The sequence below is a fragment of the Stegostoma tigrinum genome, chromosome 8 (assembly GCF_030684315.1).
Source record: "Stegostoma tigrinum isolate sSteTig4 chromosome 8, sSteTig4.hap1, whole genome shotgun sequence".
Classification (NCBI taxonomy): domain Eukaryota; kingdom Metazoa; phylum Chordata; class Chondrichthyes; order Orectolobiformes; family Stegostomatidae; genus Stegostoma; species Stegostoma tigrinum.
Genome location: NC_081361.1, coordinates 62706714 through 62728712, shown reverse-complemented (window position 1 = coordinate 62728712; position 21999 = coordinate 62706714). Strand labels below are relative to the sequence as shown.

Genomic DNA, 21999 nt, shown 5'->3' with positions numbered 1-21999 from the left:
GTCATACTTGAGAATGCTTGGTTCGGGATGCCATAAACAGGAAGCAAAGGAAAACACATATGGATAACATTTAAAATAAACCAAAAATATTGAACTTCTGTCTTCTGAACCCTGTTGTGCTTTCCTGTTCTTGATATTCTGTCTGTCTGTGGATTTACACTTTTATTTAGACACATAAGGATGCAGAGTAACATTTTTCCAGCATGAGTAAATTTTAATGGAATTGATTATTGATGATATACTGTGGACAAGTGCTCCAAATATTAGGACTGCTCACACTCCATTTATTTTGCATCAATTTGCATGAAAATTCACAAGGAAGTATGTTATTAAACTGACACTTGTAAGAAACAGCAGGGAGATAGAAAATTAACACATTTTTGAGAAATCTCTACAGTGATGATTTTTCTCCGGCAAACACAAGCATCTAATGTTATCAAATATGGCTGCTGTGACTGCTCTATAACCCTGAATGACTTTGGTTTTCTTGCAGCTCATTCATGTATTGCTTGGTTAAAGGCTGTTTTAAGTTTCAAGGCCTGCTACTTTGTACGCTCTTGTGGCACTCAGTTGCGAAGGCAGTCAGAGCTAATGGGAACTGCAGATGCTGGAGAATCCAACATAACAAAGTGTGGAGCTGGATGAACACAGCAGGCCAAGCAGCATCTTAGGAGCACAAAAGCTGATGTTTCAGGCCTAGACCCTTCATCAGAAAAGGGGGAGGGGGAGAGGGTTCTGAAAAAAATAGGGAGACAGGGGGAGGCGGATCGAAGATGGTTAGAGCAGGAGATAGGTGGAGACGAGACAGACAAGTTAAAGGGGCAGGGATAGAGCCAGTAGAGGTGAGTGTAGGTGGGGAAGTAGGGAGGAGATAGGTCAGTCGGGGGAGGACGGACAGGTCAAGGGGACGGGCTGAGGTTAGAAGGTAGGGAATGGAGGTGCGGCTTGAGGTGGGAGGAGGGGATAGGTGAGAGAAAGAACAGATCAGGGAGGCGGGGATGAGCTGGGCTGGTTTTGGGATGAAGTGGGGGAGGGGAGATTTTGAAGCTTGTGAAATCCACATTGATGCCATTGGGCTGCAGGGTTCCCAAGTGGAATATGAGTTGCTGTTTCTGCAACCTTTGGGTGGCATCATTGTGGCACTGCAGGAGGCCCATGATGGACATGTCGTCTAAGGAATGCGAGGGGGTGTTGAAATGGTTCATGACTGGGAGGTGCAGTTTTTTATTGCGAACTGAGCGTAGATGTACTGCAAGGCAGTCCCCAAGCCTCCGGTTGGTTTCCCCGATGTAGAGGAGGCTGCAAGGGGTACAGCGGATGCAGTATACCACACTGGCAGATGTGCAGGTGAACATCTGCTTGATGTGGAAAGTCTTCTTGGGGCCTGGGATGGGGGTGAGGGAGAAGATGTGGGGGCAAGTGTAGCAGTTCCTGCGGTTGCAGGGGAAAGTGCCAGGTGTGGTGGGGTTGGAGGGGAGTGTGGAGCGGACAAGGGAGTCACGGAGAGAGTGGTCCCTCCAGAAGGCAGACAAGGGTGGGGATGGAAAAATGTCTTTGGTGGTGGGGTTGATTTGCAGATGGTGGAAATGTTGAGAGATGATGCGTTGGATCCAGATGTTGGTGGGGTGGTATGTGAAGACGAGGGGGATTCTCTTTTGGCAGTTATTGAGGGGCAGGGTGTGAGGGATGAGTTGCAGGAAATGCAGGAGACACAGTTGAGGGCATTCTTGACCATTGCAAGAAGGAAGTTGTGGTCCTTAAAGAACAAGGACATCTGGGATATACGGGAGTGGAATGCCTCATTCTGGGAGCAGATGCGGCGGAGGCAAAGGATTTGGGAATAGGGGATGGAATTTTGCAGGAAGGTGGGTTGGAGAAGGTGCATTCTAGGTCGCTGTGGGAGTTGTTGGGCTTGAAATGGATATTGGTTTCTGGTGGTTGCCTGCAATGGAGATAGAGAGGTCCAGGAAGGTGAGGGATGTGTTGGAGATGGCCCAGGTGAACTTGAGGTTGGGGTGGAAGGTGTTGGTGAAGTGGATGAACTGTTTGAGCTCCTCGTGGGAGCACAAGGTGGCGCCGATACAGTTGTCAATGCAACGGAGGAAGAGGTGGGGTTTAGGGCAAGTGTAGGTGCGGAAAAGGGATTGTTCCACGTAACCTACAAAGAGGCAGGCATAGCTTGGGCCCATGCAGATACCCATGGCCACCCCATTTGTCTGTAGGAAGTGGGAGGAATCAAAAGAGAAGTTGTTGAGGGTAAGGATAAGTTTGGCTAGGTGGATGAGGGTGTCGGTGGAGGCGGACTGGTTGGGCCTACGGGACAGGAAGAAGCGGACGGCCTTTAGGCCGTCTGCATGGGGAATGCAGGTGTATAGGGACTGGATGTCCATGGTGAAAATGAGGTGTTGGGAACCGGGGAATTGGAAGTTCTGGAGGAGGTGGAGGGTGTGGGTGGTGTCACAGACGTAGGTACGGAGTTCCTGGACCAAGGGGGAGAAAATGGAGTCCAGATAGGTGGAGATGAGTTTAGTGGGGCAGAAGCAGGTGGAGACAATGGGTCGGCCAGGGCAGGCAGGTTTGTGGATTTTGGGAAGGAGATAGAAGCGGGCAGCGCGAGGTTGGGGAACAATGAGGTTGCAGGCTGTGGGTGGGAGGTCACCTGAGGTGATGAGGTTGTGGATGGTTTGGGAGATGATGGTCTGGTGCTTGGAGGTGGGGTCATGATCCAGGGAGCCGTAGGAGGAGGTGTCAGAGAGTTGGTGTCTGGCCTCAACGATGTAAAGGTCAGTGCGCCATTCTACAACTTCGCCTCCCTTGTCCGCGGATTTTATGATGAGGTCGAGGTTGGAGCGGAGGGCTGCATGTTCTGCGGGGGAGAGGCTGGAGTGGGTGAGAGGGGTGGAGAGGTTGAGGCGATTGATATCTCGACGGCAGTTGGAGATGAAGAGGTCAAGGGAGGGTAGGAGGCCTTGGAGTGGTGTCCAGGAGGAGGACTTGTGTTGGAGGCGGGAGAAGGGGGTCAGTGGAGGGAGGGTTAGGCTCCTAGTTAGAGAAGTAAGCATGGAGGCAGAGGCGGCGGAAAAACTGCTCGATCTCCAGACATCACTGGTATTCGTTGATGAGTGGGTGGAGGGGGAACAAAGGTGAGCCCCTTACTGAGGACTGACTGTTCGTCCTCAGTATGGGAGAGATCTGGGGGGATGGTGATGATTCGGCAGGGCTCAGTGATGCTGTCTCCTCTGCAGCTGTTGGCTGTGCAGGCTGTGGGCGGAGCGATATCGGCATCGGCTGTGGGCGGAGCTATGTCGGCGTTGGTTGTGGGTGGGGTCCGTCGGCATGAGCGGTGGGCGGGGTTCCGTTGACATCAGCAGTGGGTGGAGTTGTGTCAGCGTCGGCGGTGGGTATAGTGCTGGCAGTGGACGGAGTTGCGTCCGCGTCCATGATGGGTGAAGCGGTGTCAGTGGTGGGTGGAGCAGGGTAGGCGGCGGCAGTAGCAGTGACGGTAACATCTGTGGTGTTGGTTGCAGAAGTGGCGACGGTGGCTACAGCAGCGGTTGTGTTCGCTGTCCTGGAAGTGGTGTACCCGGCAGTGGCAGATGTGACATCATCTGTGTGTTGTCCGGCAGTGGCCTCATGGCCAATGGCAGCGAGTACATTGTGGGGAAGATGCAGGGTCAGGCTGGGGATTTGGGAGGTGGAGGAATCCCGTGTTAGGTGGCAGAGACCAGTGAGTTAGCTGTACTTATGGTTTTTAGTGTCCAGTAAAGCTGAGTAGAATTGTGAGTTCAGGTTGTGGATCCTATGGAGAATAAAAAACAGGAGAGGTCCTTTGCAAGTCTGGGAGAGGAAGGCTCTGAGCTGGGTTAGGCTGGAGTGCAGTGCCTGGAGATACCGGCGCATTGCTGCAAGTGTGTGTTTCAGGACTCGCAGGGAGAAACTCTTCTGAAGGGTCTCAATGTTCTGAATGTAGATATAGTCACAGTTGGAGCCAAATTGGGAAGGCTTGAATGTGGACTGTAGTCCATTGGGGATGATCTGGTTCTGTCAGCAGCTGCTGAGGAAGGTGACGTGGCTGTAGTACCTGGTTTGCTTCAGGACATGGTCAAGCAGTTCCAAGGCTGAAGAGATTACAAGAGAATTGCAGTGGGAGAGAGATCCCCTGAGGTTTGTCCAGAGGGAGGAGGGCAACTTCTTTCGGTTAGGCATCCCTGGAAGAGGCTTCGCAGTGAGGTTAAAATTGTATTCTAAGATGCTGCTTGGCCTGCTGTGTTCATCCAGCTCCACACTTTGCTAAGGCAGTCATGTGATTGGAGCCAAGTTGTTACTGGCAAGACCAAACCTGAGCATCGGTGAACATATTGACAGTGAGTGGGTGTCAACAGAGAGGACTGATGATGATTCTTTCCGTCACTGAGGTCATAAAGTTATACAACATAGAAACAGACACTTTGGCCCATCTTGGTCATGCCAACCAAATATCCAAAACTGATCTAGTCTCATTTGCCAGCATTTAGCCCATATCTGTCCAAACTTTTCTATTCACATACCCATCCAGATGCCTTTTGAATACTGCAATTGCACCCACCTCCACCACTTCATCTGGCAGCTCATTCCGTACATGCGCCATCCTCTCAATGAAAAAGTTGCCCCTCAAGTCCCTTTTAAATCTTTCACCTCTCACCTTAAACCTATTGCCCAAGTTTTGGACTCCCCCAGCCAAGAGAAAAGATCTTGGCTATTCACTTTTTTTTTGCCACTCATGATTGGTTGGTGGGGAAGAATGCAGTGGCAACTCTTGTGGAGTTGGCAACAGGGCACAGGGGCACCACAATGTCATCAGCAGTGGGAGACTGCAACTGCTGTAACTGTTGACCTAATTAACCGACAATTCTCCGCATGTCGAATTTGCCCTTTTCATCTGTGTTATTTGCATCCATTTTGACTCTTTTCCTTCCCATCATTTTTCATCACTATAGCCTTCTTGTCTAAATCCTTGATTCTTCTGATATTGATCATTTTGCATGTCCTCCTTTGTTCACTTCACCAATGGCACATATCCCTCCAACCATCCAGACTCCCCACTATGAAATTCTTACAACTTTTCATCTCGTTACCTTCTGATCATCTTTAAGACACTCCAATCAGATGTAGTAAATGCTGTTTGTAGATTTTCACTTTGATTAAGTAGATGCTCTCAAGCATTCTTCTCCAAATAGCTTAATTATTTGCCTCAGAGTTCAGACAATATGCATTTGGAACATTCGAACTAGGAAGTTCTTAGATTTGCTCCCTGATTTGTGCAGTTACCTGAGAACATCCTCTGTGGCATTACTGGCACCAGAGTTGGTACCTATAAGTGAGGGAAAGTAAAATTTGAGTTCAGGCTCCTGAATACTGTCCTGTCGTACTAAATTTGTGTTTGTGGAAGTTGGGTGACAACAAATTCAGACTCAAACATATCGTATAAGACAATTGCTTAGGTGAGGTACTGAATTCAAATTACAGTAAGGAACTAAACCTTTCAGTAAAGCAGGATGGAAGAGGGAATGTTGTTGCAAAAAGTCTATATTTGTATTTTGTCATGTGATAAGTTCTTTCTTCAGAAAATAAATTGTCTCCTGTTTAGAACTCTGTAGCTTCTCCAGTTAGGAATTCTTGCATCCAAAACTTATCTGGAAACTATCTGTTTCATACAAATTGCTGTTGCAGTTCTATATATAATGAGCTGAAAACTGCATGCTCTTCTAAGAAACCTTTATCTGCCCTTGAGTGGAAGTGATGATCACAAATGTGTTCCATGCTTGACTTATATTCCATAATGAAAGATTCCATCCTGTATCTTCAACATAAACATAGAAAACAGGATTAGAACAAAGAATAACAAAGAACAAAGAAAATTACAGCACAGGAACAGGCCCTTTGACCCTCCAAGCCTGCGCCGATCAAGATCCTCTGTCTAACCTGTCATCTATTTTCTAACGGTCTGTGTCCACTTGCTCTCTGCCCATCCATGTACCCGTCCAAATATATCTTAAAAGATGCTAATGTGTCTGCGTCTACCACCTCCGCTGGCAACGCATTCCAGGCGCCCACCACCCTCTGTGTGAAGAACTTTCCACACATATCTCCCTTACACCTTCCTCCTCTCACTTTGAACTCATGACCGCGAGTAATTGAGTCCCCCACTCTGGGAAAAAGCTTTTTGCTATCCACCCTGTCTATACCCCTCATGATTTTGTAGACCTCAATCAGGTCCCCCCTCAATCTCCGTCTTTCTAGTGAAAATAATCCTAATCTACTCAACCTCTCTTCATAGCTAGCACCCTCCATACCAGGCAACATCCTGGTGAACCTCCTCTGCACCCTCTCCAAAGCATCCACATCCTTTGGTCATGTGGCAACCAGAACTGTACACAGTACTCCAAATGTGGCCAAACCAAAGTCCTATATAACTGCAACATGACCTGCCAAATCTTGTATTCAATACTCCGTCCAATGAAGGAAAGCATGCCATATGCCTTCTTGACCACCCTACTGACCTGCGTTGTCATCTTCAGGGAACAATGGACCTGAACACCCAGATCTCTCTGTTCATGAATTTTCCCTAGGACTTTTCCATTTACTGTACAGTTCGCCCTTGAATTTGATCTTCCAAAATGCATCACCTCGCATTTGCCTGGATTGAACTCCATCTGCCATTTATCTGCCCAACTCTCCAGTCTATCGATATTCTGCTGTAATCTCTGACAATCCCCTTCACTATCTGCTACTCCGCCAATCTTAGTGTCATCTGCAAACTTGCTGATCAGACCACCTACACCTTCCTCCAAATCATTTACATATATCACAAACAACAGTGGTCCCAGCACAGATCCCTGTGGGACACCACAGGTCACAGGTCTCCAATTTGAGAAACTCCCTTCTACTCCTATTCTCTGTCTCCTGTTGCCTAGCCAGTTTTTTTATCCATTTAGCTAGCACACCCTGGACCCCATGTGACTTCACTTTCTCCATCAGCCTGCCATGGGGAACCTTATCAAATGCCTTACTGAAGTCCATGTATATGACATCTACAGCCTTTTCCTCATCAATCAACTTTGTCACGTCCTCAAAGAATTCTATTAAGTTGGTAAGACATGACCTTCCCTGCACAAAACCATGTTGCCTGTCACTGATAAGCCCATTTTCTTCCAAATGGGAATAGATCCTATCCCTCAGTATCTTCTCCAGTAGCTTCCCTACCACTGACATCAGGCTCACCGGTCGATAATTACCTGGATTATCCTTGCTGCCCTTCTTAAACAAGGGGACAACATTAGCAAGTCTCCAGTCCTCCGGGACCTCACCTGTGTCTAAGAATGCTGCAAAGATAGCTGTTACGGCCCCGACTATTTCCTCTCTCGCTTCCCTCAGAAACCTGGGATAGATCCCATCTGGACCTGGGGACTTGTCCACCTTAATGTCTTTTAGGATACCTAACACTTCCTCCTTCCTTATGTCAACTTGACCTAGACTAAGCAAACATCTATCCCTAACCTCAACATCTGTCACGTCCCTCTCCTTGGTGAATACCGATGCAAAGTACTCGTTAAGATGTCACCCATTTTCTCTGACTCAGCGCATAACTTTCCGTTTTTGTCCTTAAGTGGGCCAATCCTTTCTCTAGTTACCCTCTTGCTCTTTATATATGAATAAAAGGCTTTGGATTTTCCTTAACCATGTTTGCCAACAATATCTCATGTTGTCTCTTAGCCCTCTTAATCCCTCATTTCAGATTCGCTCTGCATTCCCGATATTCTTGGAAAGCTTCGTCTGTCTTCAGTCGCCTAGACATTATGTATGCTTCCTTTTTCCTCTTGGCTAGTCTCACAATTTCACCTGTCATCCATGGTTTCTTAATCTTGCCATTTCTATTCCTCATTTTCACAGGAACATGTCTCTCCTGCACGCTAATCAACCTCTCCTTAAAAGCCTCCCACATATCAAATGTGGATTTACCTTCAAGCAGTTTCTCCCAATCTACATTCCTCAGATCCTGCCAAATCTTGGTATAGTCGGCCTTCCCCCAGTTTAGTACTCTTCCTTTAGGACCACTCCCATCCTTGTCCATGAGTATTGTAAAACTTATGGAATTGTGGTCGCTATTTCCAAAGTAGTCCCCTACTATAATATCAACCACCTGGCCAGGTTCATTCCCCAACACCAGGTCCATTATGGCTCCTTCCCAAGTTGGACTACATACATACTGCTCTAGAAAACCCTCCTGGACACAGCTTACAAATTCTGCTCCATCTTGACCCCTAACACTGAGTGAATCCCAGTCAATGTTGGGAAAATTAAAATCTCTCATCACCACCACCCTGTTTCTCCTACACCTTTCCTTTATCTGTTTACATATTTGTACCTCTATCTCACGCTCACTGTCGGGAGGCCTGTAGTACAGCCCCAGCATTGTTACTGCATCCCTCCTATTTCTGAGTTCTACCCATATTGCCTCACTGCTTGAGTCCTCCATGGGGCCCTCCTTCAGCGGCTGATATATCGTCTTTGACCATTACTGCAATTCCTCCACCCCTTTTACCTCCCTCTCTATCCCGCCTGAAGCATCAATATCCTGGGACAACTAGTTGCCAGTCATGCTCTTCCCTCAACCAAGTCTCAGTAATAGCAATAACATCATACCTCCAGGTACCGATCCAAGCCCTAAGCTCATCTGCCTTATCTACTACACTTCTCGCATTAAAACAAATGCACCTCAGACCACCTGTCCCTTTATGTTCATCATCAGCTCTCTGACTACTATTCCCTTTAGGCACACTGACTCCATCATCGATTTCCCTACAGGCTTTCGTTACTACCTCTTTTCTGTCCAATATTTGGTTCCCATCCCCCTGCCTCATTAGTTTAAACCCTCCCCCACAGCATTAGCAAAAGCACCCCCAAGGACATTGGTTCCAGTCCGGCTCAGGTGTAGACCGTACAATTTGTAATAGTCCCACCTTCCCCAGAACCGGTTCCAATGTCCCAAAAATCTGAACCCTCCCTCCTACACCATCTCTCAAGCCACGCATTCATCCTGGCTATTCTTTCATTTCTGCACTGACTAGCACGTGGCATTAGTAGCAATCCTGAGATTACTACCTTTGAGGTCCTACCTTTTAAACTTTGCTCCTAACTCTCTAAATTCTGCTTGAAGGACCTCATCCCGTTTTCTGCCTATATCGTTGGTACCTATATGCACCATGACAGCTGGCTGTTCGGCCACCCCCTTCAGAATGTTCTGCAGCCAATCGGAGACATCCCTGACCTGTGCACCTGGGAGGCAACATACCATTTGGGAGTCCCGTTTTCGACCGCAGAACCGCCTGTCTACTCCCCTTACAATTGAATCCCCAATGACTATCGCCCTTCCACTCTTTTTCCCGCCCTTCTGTACAGCAGAGCCAGCCATGGTGCCATGAACCTGGCTACTGCTGCCTTCCCCTGGTGAGCCATCTCCCCCAACAGTATCCAGAATGGAATACCTGTTTGGATGGAGATGACCGCAGGGGACACCTGCACTGCCTTCCTGCTCTTCCTCTGCTTTTTGGTCACTCATTCGCTATCTCCCTCAGCAATCCTAATCTGCGGTCTGACCAACTTGCTAACTGTGCTATCCACGACCCCCCTCAGCATTGCGTATGCTCCAAAGTGGGTCCATCCGCAGCTCCAGTGCCTTCATGCGGTCTAACAAGAGCTGCAGCTGGACACACTTCCTGCACATGAAGGAGTCAGGGACATCAGCCCTGTCCCTGAGCTCCCACATTGAGCAAGAGGAGCACAACACGGGTGTGAGAGCTCCTGACATTATTAAACTTAACTTAGATAAATGAAAAAGGAACCAAAAAGTTTTTGGCAATCACACGATATATATAAAGAAACATGAACTAGAAAAAGCCTTACCTTATCTACACACCACCGAGTCTTTTTTTTGGTTAGAGGAGGAGGGCGGGTGGGAGACACTACACGTGTAGTGTCTCGGGTTCAGCCGCTGCCCAAACAAATGAAGACCACTCCCACTCGAGGTAAGCTTTTTAAAGTGGGGAAAAAACCTTACCTTCCCAGCAGTCTCCTGATGCTCTCTCTGTCTGGCTCTCGCTCTCCTCCCAAAAATGAAGACCGCTCCCGCTCCAGGTAAGCTTTTTAAAGTGGGGAAAGAAACCTTACCTTCCTGGCAGCCTCCTGGTGCTCTCTCTGTCTGGCTCTCGCTCTCCTCCCAAAAAGCGAGGAGAAGTAAACCATTTTGTCCATTGACCCTGGTCTTTCATTCACCATAGTAACAGTAAATCCTTAATCAAAAGAAAACTATTATCCCTGTCGCTCACTTAGTGTCTCAACACAATTATTATCCAGATAATTTATTTGTTGCCGCATATATACAGTGACCTGGCTCTATAACCTTATGTAGTAGAGAATTCTACAAGTTCACCAGCCTCTGAATGAAGACATTGCCAGCATGCAACATTGTCGATAGGGACCAACTCAAAGCATCTGAATCTGGCTAGGTTTTCTCTGCTACTGATGATGTTACACATACATTCCTGCTCAACAAAAAGTCACATTAACTCGGATAGTCTGTAAAGTTTCTTGTCAATTTAGCCATTAGGTTTTCCAAATAATGGAAACAATTTAGAGACTTTGGCAGTGAGTCGTCAATTTGATCTGTTTTTGGCTCACCATGTGACTAAATTCAGATGCAGGATATAGCTAAGTCTCTTAACCGCGCCCCATCAAGTATTTACAGCAAATTGATTGATTTGATGGTTTATGAAGTTCAGAACAACAATCTTTCGTTTGTTAATTTTACAATGATTATTGGTTAAATTGCATGTATGTCAGATAATCTTCATATTCCACTAGAGATAGACTACACATCTTCCTCAAATTGACTGAAAGCTGACAATGACAATGATTTAGTATTGTGAATTCTCAATTCAGAGGGAAAATTTACTAATTGATTGATTGATTGGATTTGACAAACTGAAAATGACAATGTAAATTTACCAAATAGCAACATTAGAAAAGATTAATTGAGATTAACAAATGCATTAGTGACAATGGCCATGTAACTATCATATTGTCATAAAAACCTATCTGGTTACACCAATATACTTTAAGAAAGATTAATTACATCTTTACCTTTTCAGTCCTATCTGTGGCTCCAGAACCACAGCTAAGAAACCAGTCACTTAATAGCTAAGATATATATGGATACATAGCCATTCTTTGGATGTAAGGATTGGGATTTGGAGCCTGCCAGTGCCCAGTTTAATCTAAGGAGACAACATACAAAGTTATTTTGTGACCTCACTGCCATGAGTGGTTTTCTTGTTCTAAATGCTACCTGCAGACTCTGTATTCTGCAGTTAGACAGAAAGCCTTGAAAGAAAGCCATTGATGAATGTGGCAATAGAAGCACTAGGATTGGGAAGCAGAAAAGCATGGCTCTGCAGTGAGCTGGGAGATCTTCAAAGATTGCTTTCAGAAGGGAGTGGGAATATATGGCCAGGAAACCCAGCTTTCAGAATCTGGACCCAAGAACATGATTGTACCACAAGAGATATAATGACATGACAGTGGTTGGGGGCTTGTACAACCACTAATCAGTGGTCTGAGCACCTCTTGACTGGGTCTTTGGGTTAAGTTGCGAAAGGGGATAAGTCACAACCAGTTCGTCGGTGTATCCACAGAAACCAAGGAGAAAGGAGTGAGTGAGATGTGCAAAGTGCCCATTTGCCCTGATTATATGTAGATGACAATGGGTGACTATATCAGATTTAAATTTAGCAACTGAATTAGCACCAAGCTTCCACTACTTTCTGCATGTAGAAGTGCTTTCTAACATCTATCCTGAATGGCCTGGCCCCAATTCTTAGACTATGCCTCCTGGTTCTTGAATCTTCAACCAGCAAAATAGTTTATCTACCCTGCCTTTCCATGTTAATATCCTGAAAACTTCAGTTAGATCACCCTGTAACCTAGAGTGTCTCTAGAATTCTCTGTATTTCTTAAAAAAAATTAAAGGGCAAAGATGTGGCAAATGAACAATAATGTGGGTAAATAAGAAATTATCCATTTGGACAGGAAGAATTAAAAAGAATATTGTCTGTATGGTGAGAGATTACATTGCTCTGATATACAGAAAAACGTGTGAGTGTTTGTACATGAATTGCAAAAGATTAGTAGGCAGTTACAGCAAGTATTTAGAAAAGCCAATATAATGTTATCATTTATCATTACAAGGGGAACTGAATACAAATTAGGAAGATTATGCTTCAGTTTTACAAGGCATTGGGGAGACTGTGTCTGTGTATTGTGCACGGTATTGGTCACCTGAAAGTATAAATGTGTTGGAGGCAATTCAGAGAACGTTTACAAGACTAATATCTAGAACGAGAAGATTGTCTTACAAGGAAACTTTGGACAACTAGGCTGTATTTGTGTAACTTTAGAAGAATAAGAGGCGACTTGATTGAAACATTGAAAATTCTGACAGGTTTTCATAGCATAGATGTAGAAAGGATGTTTCCTCTTATGAGAGAATCAAGAACGAAGAGTCACTGCCCAATGCAAACCCAAGATTGGGCAAAAGAAATTCTCACAGTCATGAGTCTTTGGAACTGTCTTCCTGAAAAGTTAGTGGAAGCACGGTCCTTGAACAGTTTCAAAGCAAAGGTAGATTCCTGAATGTTCACTCAAGGAAGCAAATGGATATCAATGATATGTGAGAATGATCTTATTGAATGCCAAAGCTGGCCCAAGGGCTCCGTGGCATTGTCCTGAATCTAATTTATACATGTGTATGTGAAATCAGGGAGGGCCAGGTGGATTAGTGACAGATATGGCAGTGTCATACAGGTCCATTCACCTGTTGTTCATCATGAAGGTGGTGTGTATATTTCAGCCCCAAAGATCAATCACTTTAGTTAATACAAAATGAGCAGTTAAGAAAATTGGGCACACTGTCCTACTGGAGCACTTTGAGGCAGTATTTTGTTGTGACACAATTCTGGGATTTTGCTCCAAGATTTTAAATCAGTGACTTTAAACAGCTGCAGGTCATAGAGTCATTGAGGTATACAGCACAGAAACAGACCCTTCAGACCAACTCGTCCATGTCGACAAGACATCCCAAATAAATGTGGTCCCATTTGCCAGCATTTAACCCATATCCCTCTAAACCCATCCTATTCATATACCCATCCAGACACCTTTTAAACGTTCTAATTGTACCAGCCTCCACCACCTCCTCTGGCAGCTCATTCCATATACACACCACCCTCTGTGTGAAAAGGTTGCCCCTTGGATTCCTTTTAAATCTTTTCCCCCTTGCCTTAAACCTATGCCACCTAGTTTTGGACTCCTCAAACACAAAGGAAAAGAGCTTGGCCATTCACCCCATCTATGCCTCTCATGATTTTATAAACCTCTATAAAGGTACCTCTCACTCTCTGACACTCCTGGGAAAACAGCACCAGTCGATTCAGCCTTTCCCTGTAGCTCAAATCCTCCAACCTTGGCAACATCATTCTAAATCTTTTCTGAACCCTTTCAAGTTTCACAACATCCTTCTAATAGCAGGGAGACCGGAATTGCATGCTGTATTCCAATAGTGGCCTAACCAATGTCCTGCGCAGACACAATATGACCTCCCAACTCTATACTCAATGCATTGACCAATAAAGACAAGCACACCAAATGCCTTCTTCACTATCGTTTTGCCTGCAACTCCACTTTCAAAGAACTATGAACCTGCACCACAAGGTCTCCTTGCTCAGCAACACTCCCCAGGACCTTACCATTCAGCGTACAAGTCCTGCACGGTTTGTCTTTCCAAAATGCAGCACCTCACATTTATCTACATTAAAACGCCATCTGCCACTCCCTGCACTCTGGTATTTCAATACTGCAGTGCTGTCAAAATTCTTAGATGCTGCCTCTCTCACCACCTCCTCCACAGTGATGAACTACTGAAATATGAATCTTACCACAGGAAACTAACTATTATTTTAATGATCACACAAGATTTGCTGGGAATCTTGCAAAATTGTCAAATGTGACCTCAAAACTCCTCAATGGAGCTGCAATTGGAAAGATCTAAGAATGATGAAGGATTTTTAAATTGTTCTCCATTCCAGTTTTCCCTTTTGCAGAAGGTGACACAGACTGGGGTACAAGTCAATAGCTGTTGATATTGATAAAAATTATTGATTCTTTTTTGTCAATGTGAAATCTGCAAAACAAGCGAAATGCAAACTTAATCAATACCAATACCAAATCATATAGAAGTTTCTTGAAACAAACCAATAAAATATCTAAGTGAATGTGAACAACCTGTTGACTTTTCAAGTCACCAGTAAAGAAATACAGGAGGCATGGCTGAATTTTCACATGGTAATGTTAAAGTACACATTGGCTAATGCTGTTGAGAGACCGTAAGTTACTTTTTAAAAACTAACAATATTGACATCTTCAGTTTACATAAAACAGTTAATATTCAATATGATAATTCTGAAATCACATCTTTAGCTTGAAACTAAAACTGCAGTTATCATTGCAGAGATATAAAAAAATTGTTTCCTTTTTTGGCAAAAGAAAGGTTCCGGTGGATATGCAAAGAACTGTTGACTCCTTTCAGGCAGTCACTTTGGATGCTGTATACAGTCATGGTCACCTGAGCTGTCTTCCAAGCATGGGAAAGCATTGGCTGAAATTAAGTCAGAAAGAGACAATTATTCATTATCTTCCAGTAATTACGTTGGTTTGTTTAAAAAATTATAATTGTTTAGAATTTTCAAATTGAACAGTCATTATAGTGAATGTAAGTTGATTGAATACCTTCAATTTTCCTTTAAAACAAACCACAATCTTTGATCCAGCTCATACATATAATTATCACAGCATTTTCAAATTGATAATATGCCATTGCTTATTCCTTCAAAATGGGACAAAACTGCAGGTGTAACATATTCTGAACTTTTTTTATAATTAACATGTCACTTTTTGTTGTGTTTGTCAGTTAAATTGGAAAATGCCAATAAAGAACAATAAATGCTCCCAGGATTACCAGGATTATATAACAAAAAAATCATTTGTGTGCTACAGGCTATAAATTTAATCTTGAATTAAGAAAGGACAAAGAGAAAGCATACCTGCATTGTGCAGAAAATGGTTTCACTCCCACTTGTACACCAACATCAGCATTTAAAGTACTTATGTTTAGTGGAAAATTATACAGGGCTCTTGTAAGCCTGTCATTGGAAATTGAATGCATTTATTTAAGTATTCCTCACACACAGCATGTGAAATATGTTTTGCATTGGAACATGCTTTAAGGTTGCTGCACTGTAGTACTGTAATTGCACAAAGATCTTTCTCTCAAACTATTCAGTAGGAGTTTCAAAGTTGGCAGAAATTCAGTTTTGAAATTTCCTTTAGTTTGACTGAATCCAATGGCATAAATGACCCAAAACACTGAACTTGCTTCTTTGCAGTTATCTGTATATATAGTCTATTGCTGCCAATGTGGAATAATGTTTCTAATTTTCAAAATAGCTCTCAATTGTTTTTCTAGGTTTTTTGTTTCATTAATGTCACTTCGATATTAAGCAGCCGTTCTATATATTTTTGTACTTCACAATGGGAGACACTATTAGTGTACCAGAACTTCAAGAGAATCAGAGGGCTCAAGTAGCAGTGGAACAGTCACCACTAAGGAGAAAATGTTGGGGAAACTGAAAGGTCTGAAGTTGGGTAACTAACTCAGACAAGATGGACTACACTCCAGGATTCTGAAGGGGATAGTGGAGGAGATTCTGGAGGCATTAGTGGTGACCTTTCAGGAACTACTGGAGTCAGGGAAGGTCCCAGACCAACAGAAAATGGCTGATGTAACACTTCTCTTTAAGAAGGCATTAAGGCAGAAGATGGGAAATTATAGGCCAGTTAGGCTGACCTCTTTTTTTGGTAAGATTTTAAAATCCATTATTAAGGATGAGATTGCGAGTTACTTCAGAGTGCATAGTAAAATAAGCCTGAGTCAGCACAGGTTTGTCAAGGGGAGGTCATGCCTGACAATTATGTTAGAAATCCTTGAGGAGTTATTGAGCAAGGTAGAAAGAGAGCAGTGGACATGGTCTATTTGGATTTCCAGAAGGCCTTTGACAAGGTATCATGCAGAAGGCTGCTAAATAAGATAAAAGCCCATGCATCGGGGGAAGGTGCTAGAATGGATGGAGGATTGACTGGAAGAAGTCAGAAAGTGGAAATAAAGGTTTCTTTTTCAGGATGGCAGTCGATGACTAGTGGAGTTCCGCAGGGGTCAGTGTTGGGATCACAACACAACTTTAATTAATGATCTGAATGAAGGAACTCCGGGTATTGTTGCTAAATTCATGGATGACACAAAGATACATAGAAGGATCAGTAGTTTTGAGAAAGCGGGGAGGCCACAGAAGGACTTCAACAGGCTAGGAGAGTCGACAAAGAAGTGACAGAATACAATGCAGCGAAGTGTGAGGTTATGTACTTTCAGAGAAGGAATAGAGGCGCAGGCTATTTTCTAAATAGGAAAAGGCTTCATAACTCTGAAGCAAAAAGGTATGAAGGAGTCCTCCTTCAGGCTTCTTCGTAGGTCAACATTGCTGGTTCAGTTGTTAGTTAGGAAGGCAAAGTGCAATGTTAGCATTAATTTTGAGAGGGGTCGAATACAAGAGGAGGGATATACTGGTGCGGCCATATAAGGCAGTGGTAAGACTGTGTTTGGAATACTGTTTACAGTTTTGCACTCCATACTGGTTCTGGAGGGGATCTAGAGGAAATTTACAAGTATGATCTCAGGAGTGAAGGGCTTGTCATATGAGGACTCTGGGTCTGTTCTTGATGGAGTTCGGAATGATGAGGGGGGATTCTCATTGAAACTTACAGAATAATGAGAGGCCTGGATACAGTGGACATGGCGAAGATGTTTCCATTAGTAAGAGAGACAGAAGGTACAGCCTCAAAGTAAATGGACGATCCTTTAAAACTAAGAAGAGGAGGAGTTTCTACAGCCAAAAGGCAGTTAATCTGTGGAAATTATTGCCACAGAGACTGTGCAAATCAAGGCATTGAGTTTATTTAAGATGGAGATGGATAGGTTCTTGATTACTAAGAGGGTCAAAGGTTACTGGGAGTAGGTAAGAGAATGGGGTCAAGAAATATATCAGTCATGATCGAATGTGGAGCAGAATGACCTAATTCTGCTCCTATGTCTGATGGTCTAATGATTGGAGCACTGTCTTTGTTCCATGAGCTGCAGTAGGTCACCATTACCAAATTACTAAATTTGTGCTTTTGGAGTAGAAAGTTGTTTACAAGATAGGTCAGGTTTCACCAGAAACTCTACACTCTCTAAGTATACTGCCATTCCAGAAACTATCAGCAGATGTATGCATGCCTAAATTTGTTCAAGGGGTCGTGCCTTCGGATGCTACAATTTATAAGGAACATTGTGACAGCTGAGCCACATATTTAACAAAATTAATTTGCAATCACAGCCCAGCCAATGACTATCAAAGCTACTACTGGTGTTTTCTATCTTGCAGTGGCTTTACCACAAGCTATCATTGTGAACATAAGGAAGAAAATGTTACCCAACCCACGGTGAAAAAACAGTAAGTTCAATCACTAGAAGCAATAAAGAGAAGTATTGTATGATTGTCCGTAGTTATTGTCAACCTGGTGGAGGCTAATATTTTTCATGTATAGATGAGGTAATTCTTGTCTCGAGAAGCCACAGTCTGATTCTTCTTTGATACCTGAAGATGGTGGGATCAGCAAGCTCCCACATGGTGAAGACATTTTGGTCCCTGAAAAGGCAGGCCTTCATGATATAATCAATGCCACCACTAGGTGGAGCATCACCACGCAACCTTGACAATTAGCCATCTTGTTTAAACCAGTTTCCGACCAGAACTCATATTTCAACAAACCATTGTCCTGTTTTCCATAATTCTCAATACATTGTATATGTGACTTCAATCTTCACCTCCACTAATAGATACCTTCAGTTTAGAGGTTTGAGGTTTCATATCTGCACTAAAGCCAAAATATGCTACAAAGCTTTTGCTTCCAATTATCGTAAACTTCTAAAATCTCAGTCCAGTTAAACTTATGTAAATAAACTAAAATACAAAATTGAAGAGGTCAATCAGTTGTCATATGCAAGCATAACATCAGACGCGGAAGTGCGCATGCACAGATGAATCACAGTGGCCATATAATACTGAGTACACACTCTGTCATCATCATAATTTATGCAGCATTGTACACCAAATGCACATTGGAATGTTAGCCATGGCAGTTCCTGTACCTTGCCTGTTGACATGTGATGTCCACAGATAAACATACATACACTTGAATCATAGAATCCCCTACAGTGTGGAAACAGGCCCTTTGGCCTAACAAGTCCACATCGACCCTCAGAGCATCTCACCTTGACCCATCCCCCTATAACCCACCTAATCTACACATCCCTGAACACTAGGGACAATTTAGCCTGGCCAATGCACCAAGCCTGCACATCTTTGGTGTGTGGGAGCAAACTGGAGCACCATGCCGACACTGGAAGAATGTGCAAACTCCACGCAGTCACCTGAGAGTGGAATTGGACCTGGGTCCCTGGCACTGTGAGGCTACAGTGCTAACCACTGAACCACCGTGCTCCTACAATCCTAGCAAATCCATGTGCCCATTCATCTTGCTTCCCTCTGCATAAAAAGAACTTGATGAAATCACCTCTTTGCATTCACAGCACCCCAAATATGGAAATCATTGGTGTCCGAGGAGATGTTCACTATGTTGCCTGCTCCCTCTTAGAATTCTCTGGCTATGTAGAAGTTGAGCACAACAGTGACTTTTACACTCATTGGCAGCACTGTCCTCCCCCTGATGGGAAGCTGCAGGTGCTCTTGAAAGAAATGACATGATTCTGTAACCCCCCACCTTCTTGAACCTGAGCCACCAAGACATTGCTCCTCAGTGAAGTCAAGTTACAAGAATTGTTTTTTGAAAACCTGTGATGCTTACAGCCTTTGCGGATTGCATTCCTCCTCCTTCTTCTTCGCAGGCTTTACTTCTCTGCACACTCTGCTTGATTTGTTGGTCATCTTCCAGAAACAGAGGCACTGCACTTATAGCCCCATACCTCTTAAAACTTGTTGCATACAGGTAACGACATGTTCTGCTCTTCCTGAATGGATTCATCAATTAATCAGGAACCCTCCAAAGCCAGCCCAGTGTTTCCATCCATTTTGCTACGAAAGAGGTCAAAAGAACCTCAGGTGCAAGTTGGATAACTATCCCTTTAGGAAGTGACAGTACCATTTTTCTTTGATTCACACACCGGATGTAGGTGTCACTGGCCGGGCCAGCATTTATTGCCCATATCCAAATGTCTTTGAGAAGGTGATGAGCTCCTTTTTTGAACTGTTGCAGTCCATGTGCTATATTGAATATGCTTTGTTGTCACATGCATCCCACATAAAACAAAATACAGTGAAAACTATGCATTGTCATTCGTACATAAACACCATTCACAGAATGAAAAAAAAACTTAAAGAGAGTCTAACATGTCCTTCTCCACTGCTACAGCCTGCCACTGCAAGAGTCTGCCCTGGGCTTGCCAGCCCATGCTGCCAAGAGAGTGTGGATAAGACCCTCAATGCTGTGAGGGAGAAAATTCTATGATTTTGACCCACTGCACTGAAGGAATGGTAATGTATTTCCAAGTCAGGATAGTGTTGTGCTTGAAAGGCTATTTGCTGATGGTGATGTTTCCATGTATCTGCTGTCCCTGTCTTCTAGATGTTGATGGTCTTGGGCTTAGAAGGTGGTTTCTAAAGAACTTTGACAAATTCCTGCACCACATCTAGTAAGTAGGATACACATTGCTGCTACTCGGTGTCAGTGGCGGGGTGACTGAAAAATTGTGACTGTGATACCAATTAAGCGGGCTGCTTTGTCCTGGATGGTGTCAAGTTTCTTGAATACTGTTGGAGCTGCATTCATCTTGGCAAGTGGGGAGTATTCCATCACACTCCTTACTTGCATCTTGTAGATAGTGCACTGGTTTTGGGGAGTCAGGAGGTGGGTTATTCCTAGCCTCTGATCTGCTTTTGTAGCTGCTTTATTGACATTGCTAGTCCAGTTCAGCTTCTGATCAATAATAACTCCCAGGATTTTTGATATTGGGGGATTCACAGATGGCCTGATCCTTAAAGGTCAAGGAGCAGTTGATAGATTATCTGTTATGGGAGATGGTCAGAGCCTGGCATTTGTGTGGCATGAATGTTATTTGCCACTTTTCAGCCCGAGCCTGAATATTGTCAAGATCTTATTGCATTTGGACATGGATTGCTTCAGTATCTGAGGAGTCTTGCATGGTACTAATATTGTGTAATAATTAGCTGACATCTCAACAACAGGAATGTCGTTCATGAAGCAGCTGAAGGTGACTGGGCCTTGAACACAGTCTTAAAGGACTCCTGCAGCGTTATGGAGCTGAAGTAATGGAACACCAACAACTTCAACAGTTTTTCTTTGTGCCAGGTATGATTCCAACCAGCGAAGAATTGTCCCTGGATTCCCATTGACTCTAGTTTTGCCACATTCTGTCAAATGGGATTTTGATGTCAAGACTGTCACTCTGACCTCATGTCAGGAATTCAGCTCTTTAGTTCATGTTTGAAACAAGGCTGTAATGAGGTCAGGAAAGGAATGACCTTGGCAGAACCCAGACAGGGCATCACTGAACAGGCGATAATGGGAACTGCAGATGCTGGAGAATCCAAGATAACAAAGTCTGGAGCTGGATGGACACAGCAGGCCAAGCAGCATCTCAGGAGCACAAAAGCTGACATTTCGGGCCTCGACCCTTCATCAGAGACGGGGATGGGGAGAGGGAACTGAAATAAATAGGGAGAAAGGGGGAGGCGGACCGAAAATGGAGAGGAAACAAGATAAGTAGAGAGGAGAGTATAGGTGAGGAGGTAGGGAGGGGGTAGGTCAGTCCAGGGAAGATGGACAGGTCAAGGAGGCGGGATGAGGTTAGTGGGTAGGAAATGGAGGTGCGGCTTGAGGTGGGAGGAAGGGATGGGTGAGAGGAAGAACAGGTTAGGGAGACAGAGACAGACTGGGCTGGTTTTGGGATGCAGTGGGGGGAGGGGACGAGCTGGGATGGTTAAGTGATGCAGTGGGGGGAGGGGAAGAACTGGGCTGGTTTTGGGATGCAGTGGAGGAAGGGGAGATTTTGAAGCTTGTGAAGTCCACATTGATACCATTGGGCTGCAGGGTTCCCAAGCGGAATACGTGTTGCTGTTCCTGCAACCTTCGGGTGGCATCATTGTGGCACTGCAGGAGACCCATGATGGACATGTCGTCTGAGGAATGGGAGGGGGTGCTGAAATGGTTTGCGACTGGGAGGTGCAGCTGTTTGTTGCGAACCGAGCGGAGGTGTTCTACAAAACGGTCCCCAAGCCTCCGCTTGGTTTCCCCAATGTAGAGGAAGCCACACTGGGTACAGTGGACACAATATACCACATTAGCAGATGTGGAGGTGAACATCTGCTTGATATGGAAGGTCATTTTGGGGCCTGGGATGGAGTGAGGGAGGTGGTGTGGGGGCAAGTGTAGCACTTCCTGCGGTTGCAGGGGAAGGTGCTGGGTGTGGTGGGGTTGGAGGGGAGTGTGGAGCGGACAAGGGAGTTGCGGAGAGAGTGGTCTCTCCGGAAGGCAGACAAGGGTGGGGATGGAAAAATAGCTTGGGTGGTGGGGTCGGATTGTAGATGGTGGAAGTGTTGGACGATGATACATTGTATCTGGAGGTTGGTACACATCTTTCACACCCCGCCCCCGCCACAACCGCCCCCAGAGGATCCCCCTCATTCTCACATACCACACCAGCAACCGGTGTGGCTTCCT

General features: G+C 44.6%; 1 protein-coding gene across 2 annotated transcripts in view; it reads right to left on the bottom strand.

The window, feature by feature from the left end:
* Positions 1 to 237: 237 nt before the first annotated feature.
* Positions 238 to 21999, bottom strand: part of LOC125456606 (uncharacterized) — a 65099-nt gene continuing 43337 nt past the window's right edge. For both annotated transcript variants that reach the window (XM_059647935.1, XM_059647936.1), the window contains one exon: positions 238 to 14746. In XM_059647935.1, the coding sequence (XP_059503918.1) occupies positions 1887 to 3062 (1176 nt within the window). In that variant the 5' untranslated portion in view covers positions 3063 to 14746 and the 3' untranslated portion in view covers positions 238 to 1886. The remainder of the gene's footprint in view (positions 14747 to 21999) is intronic.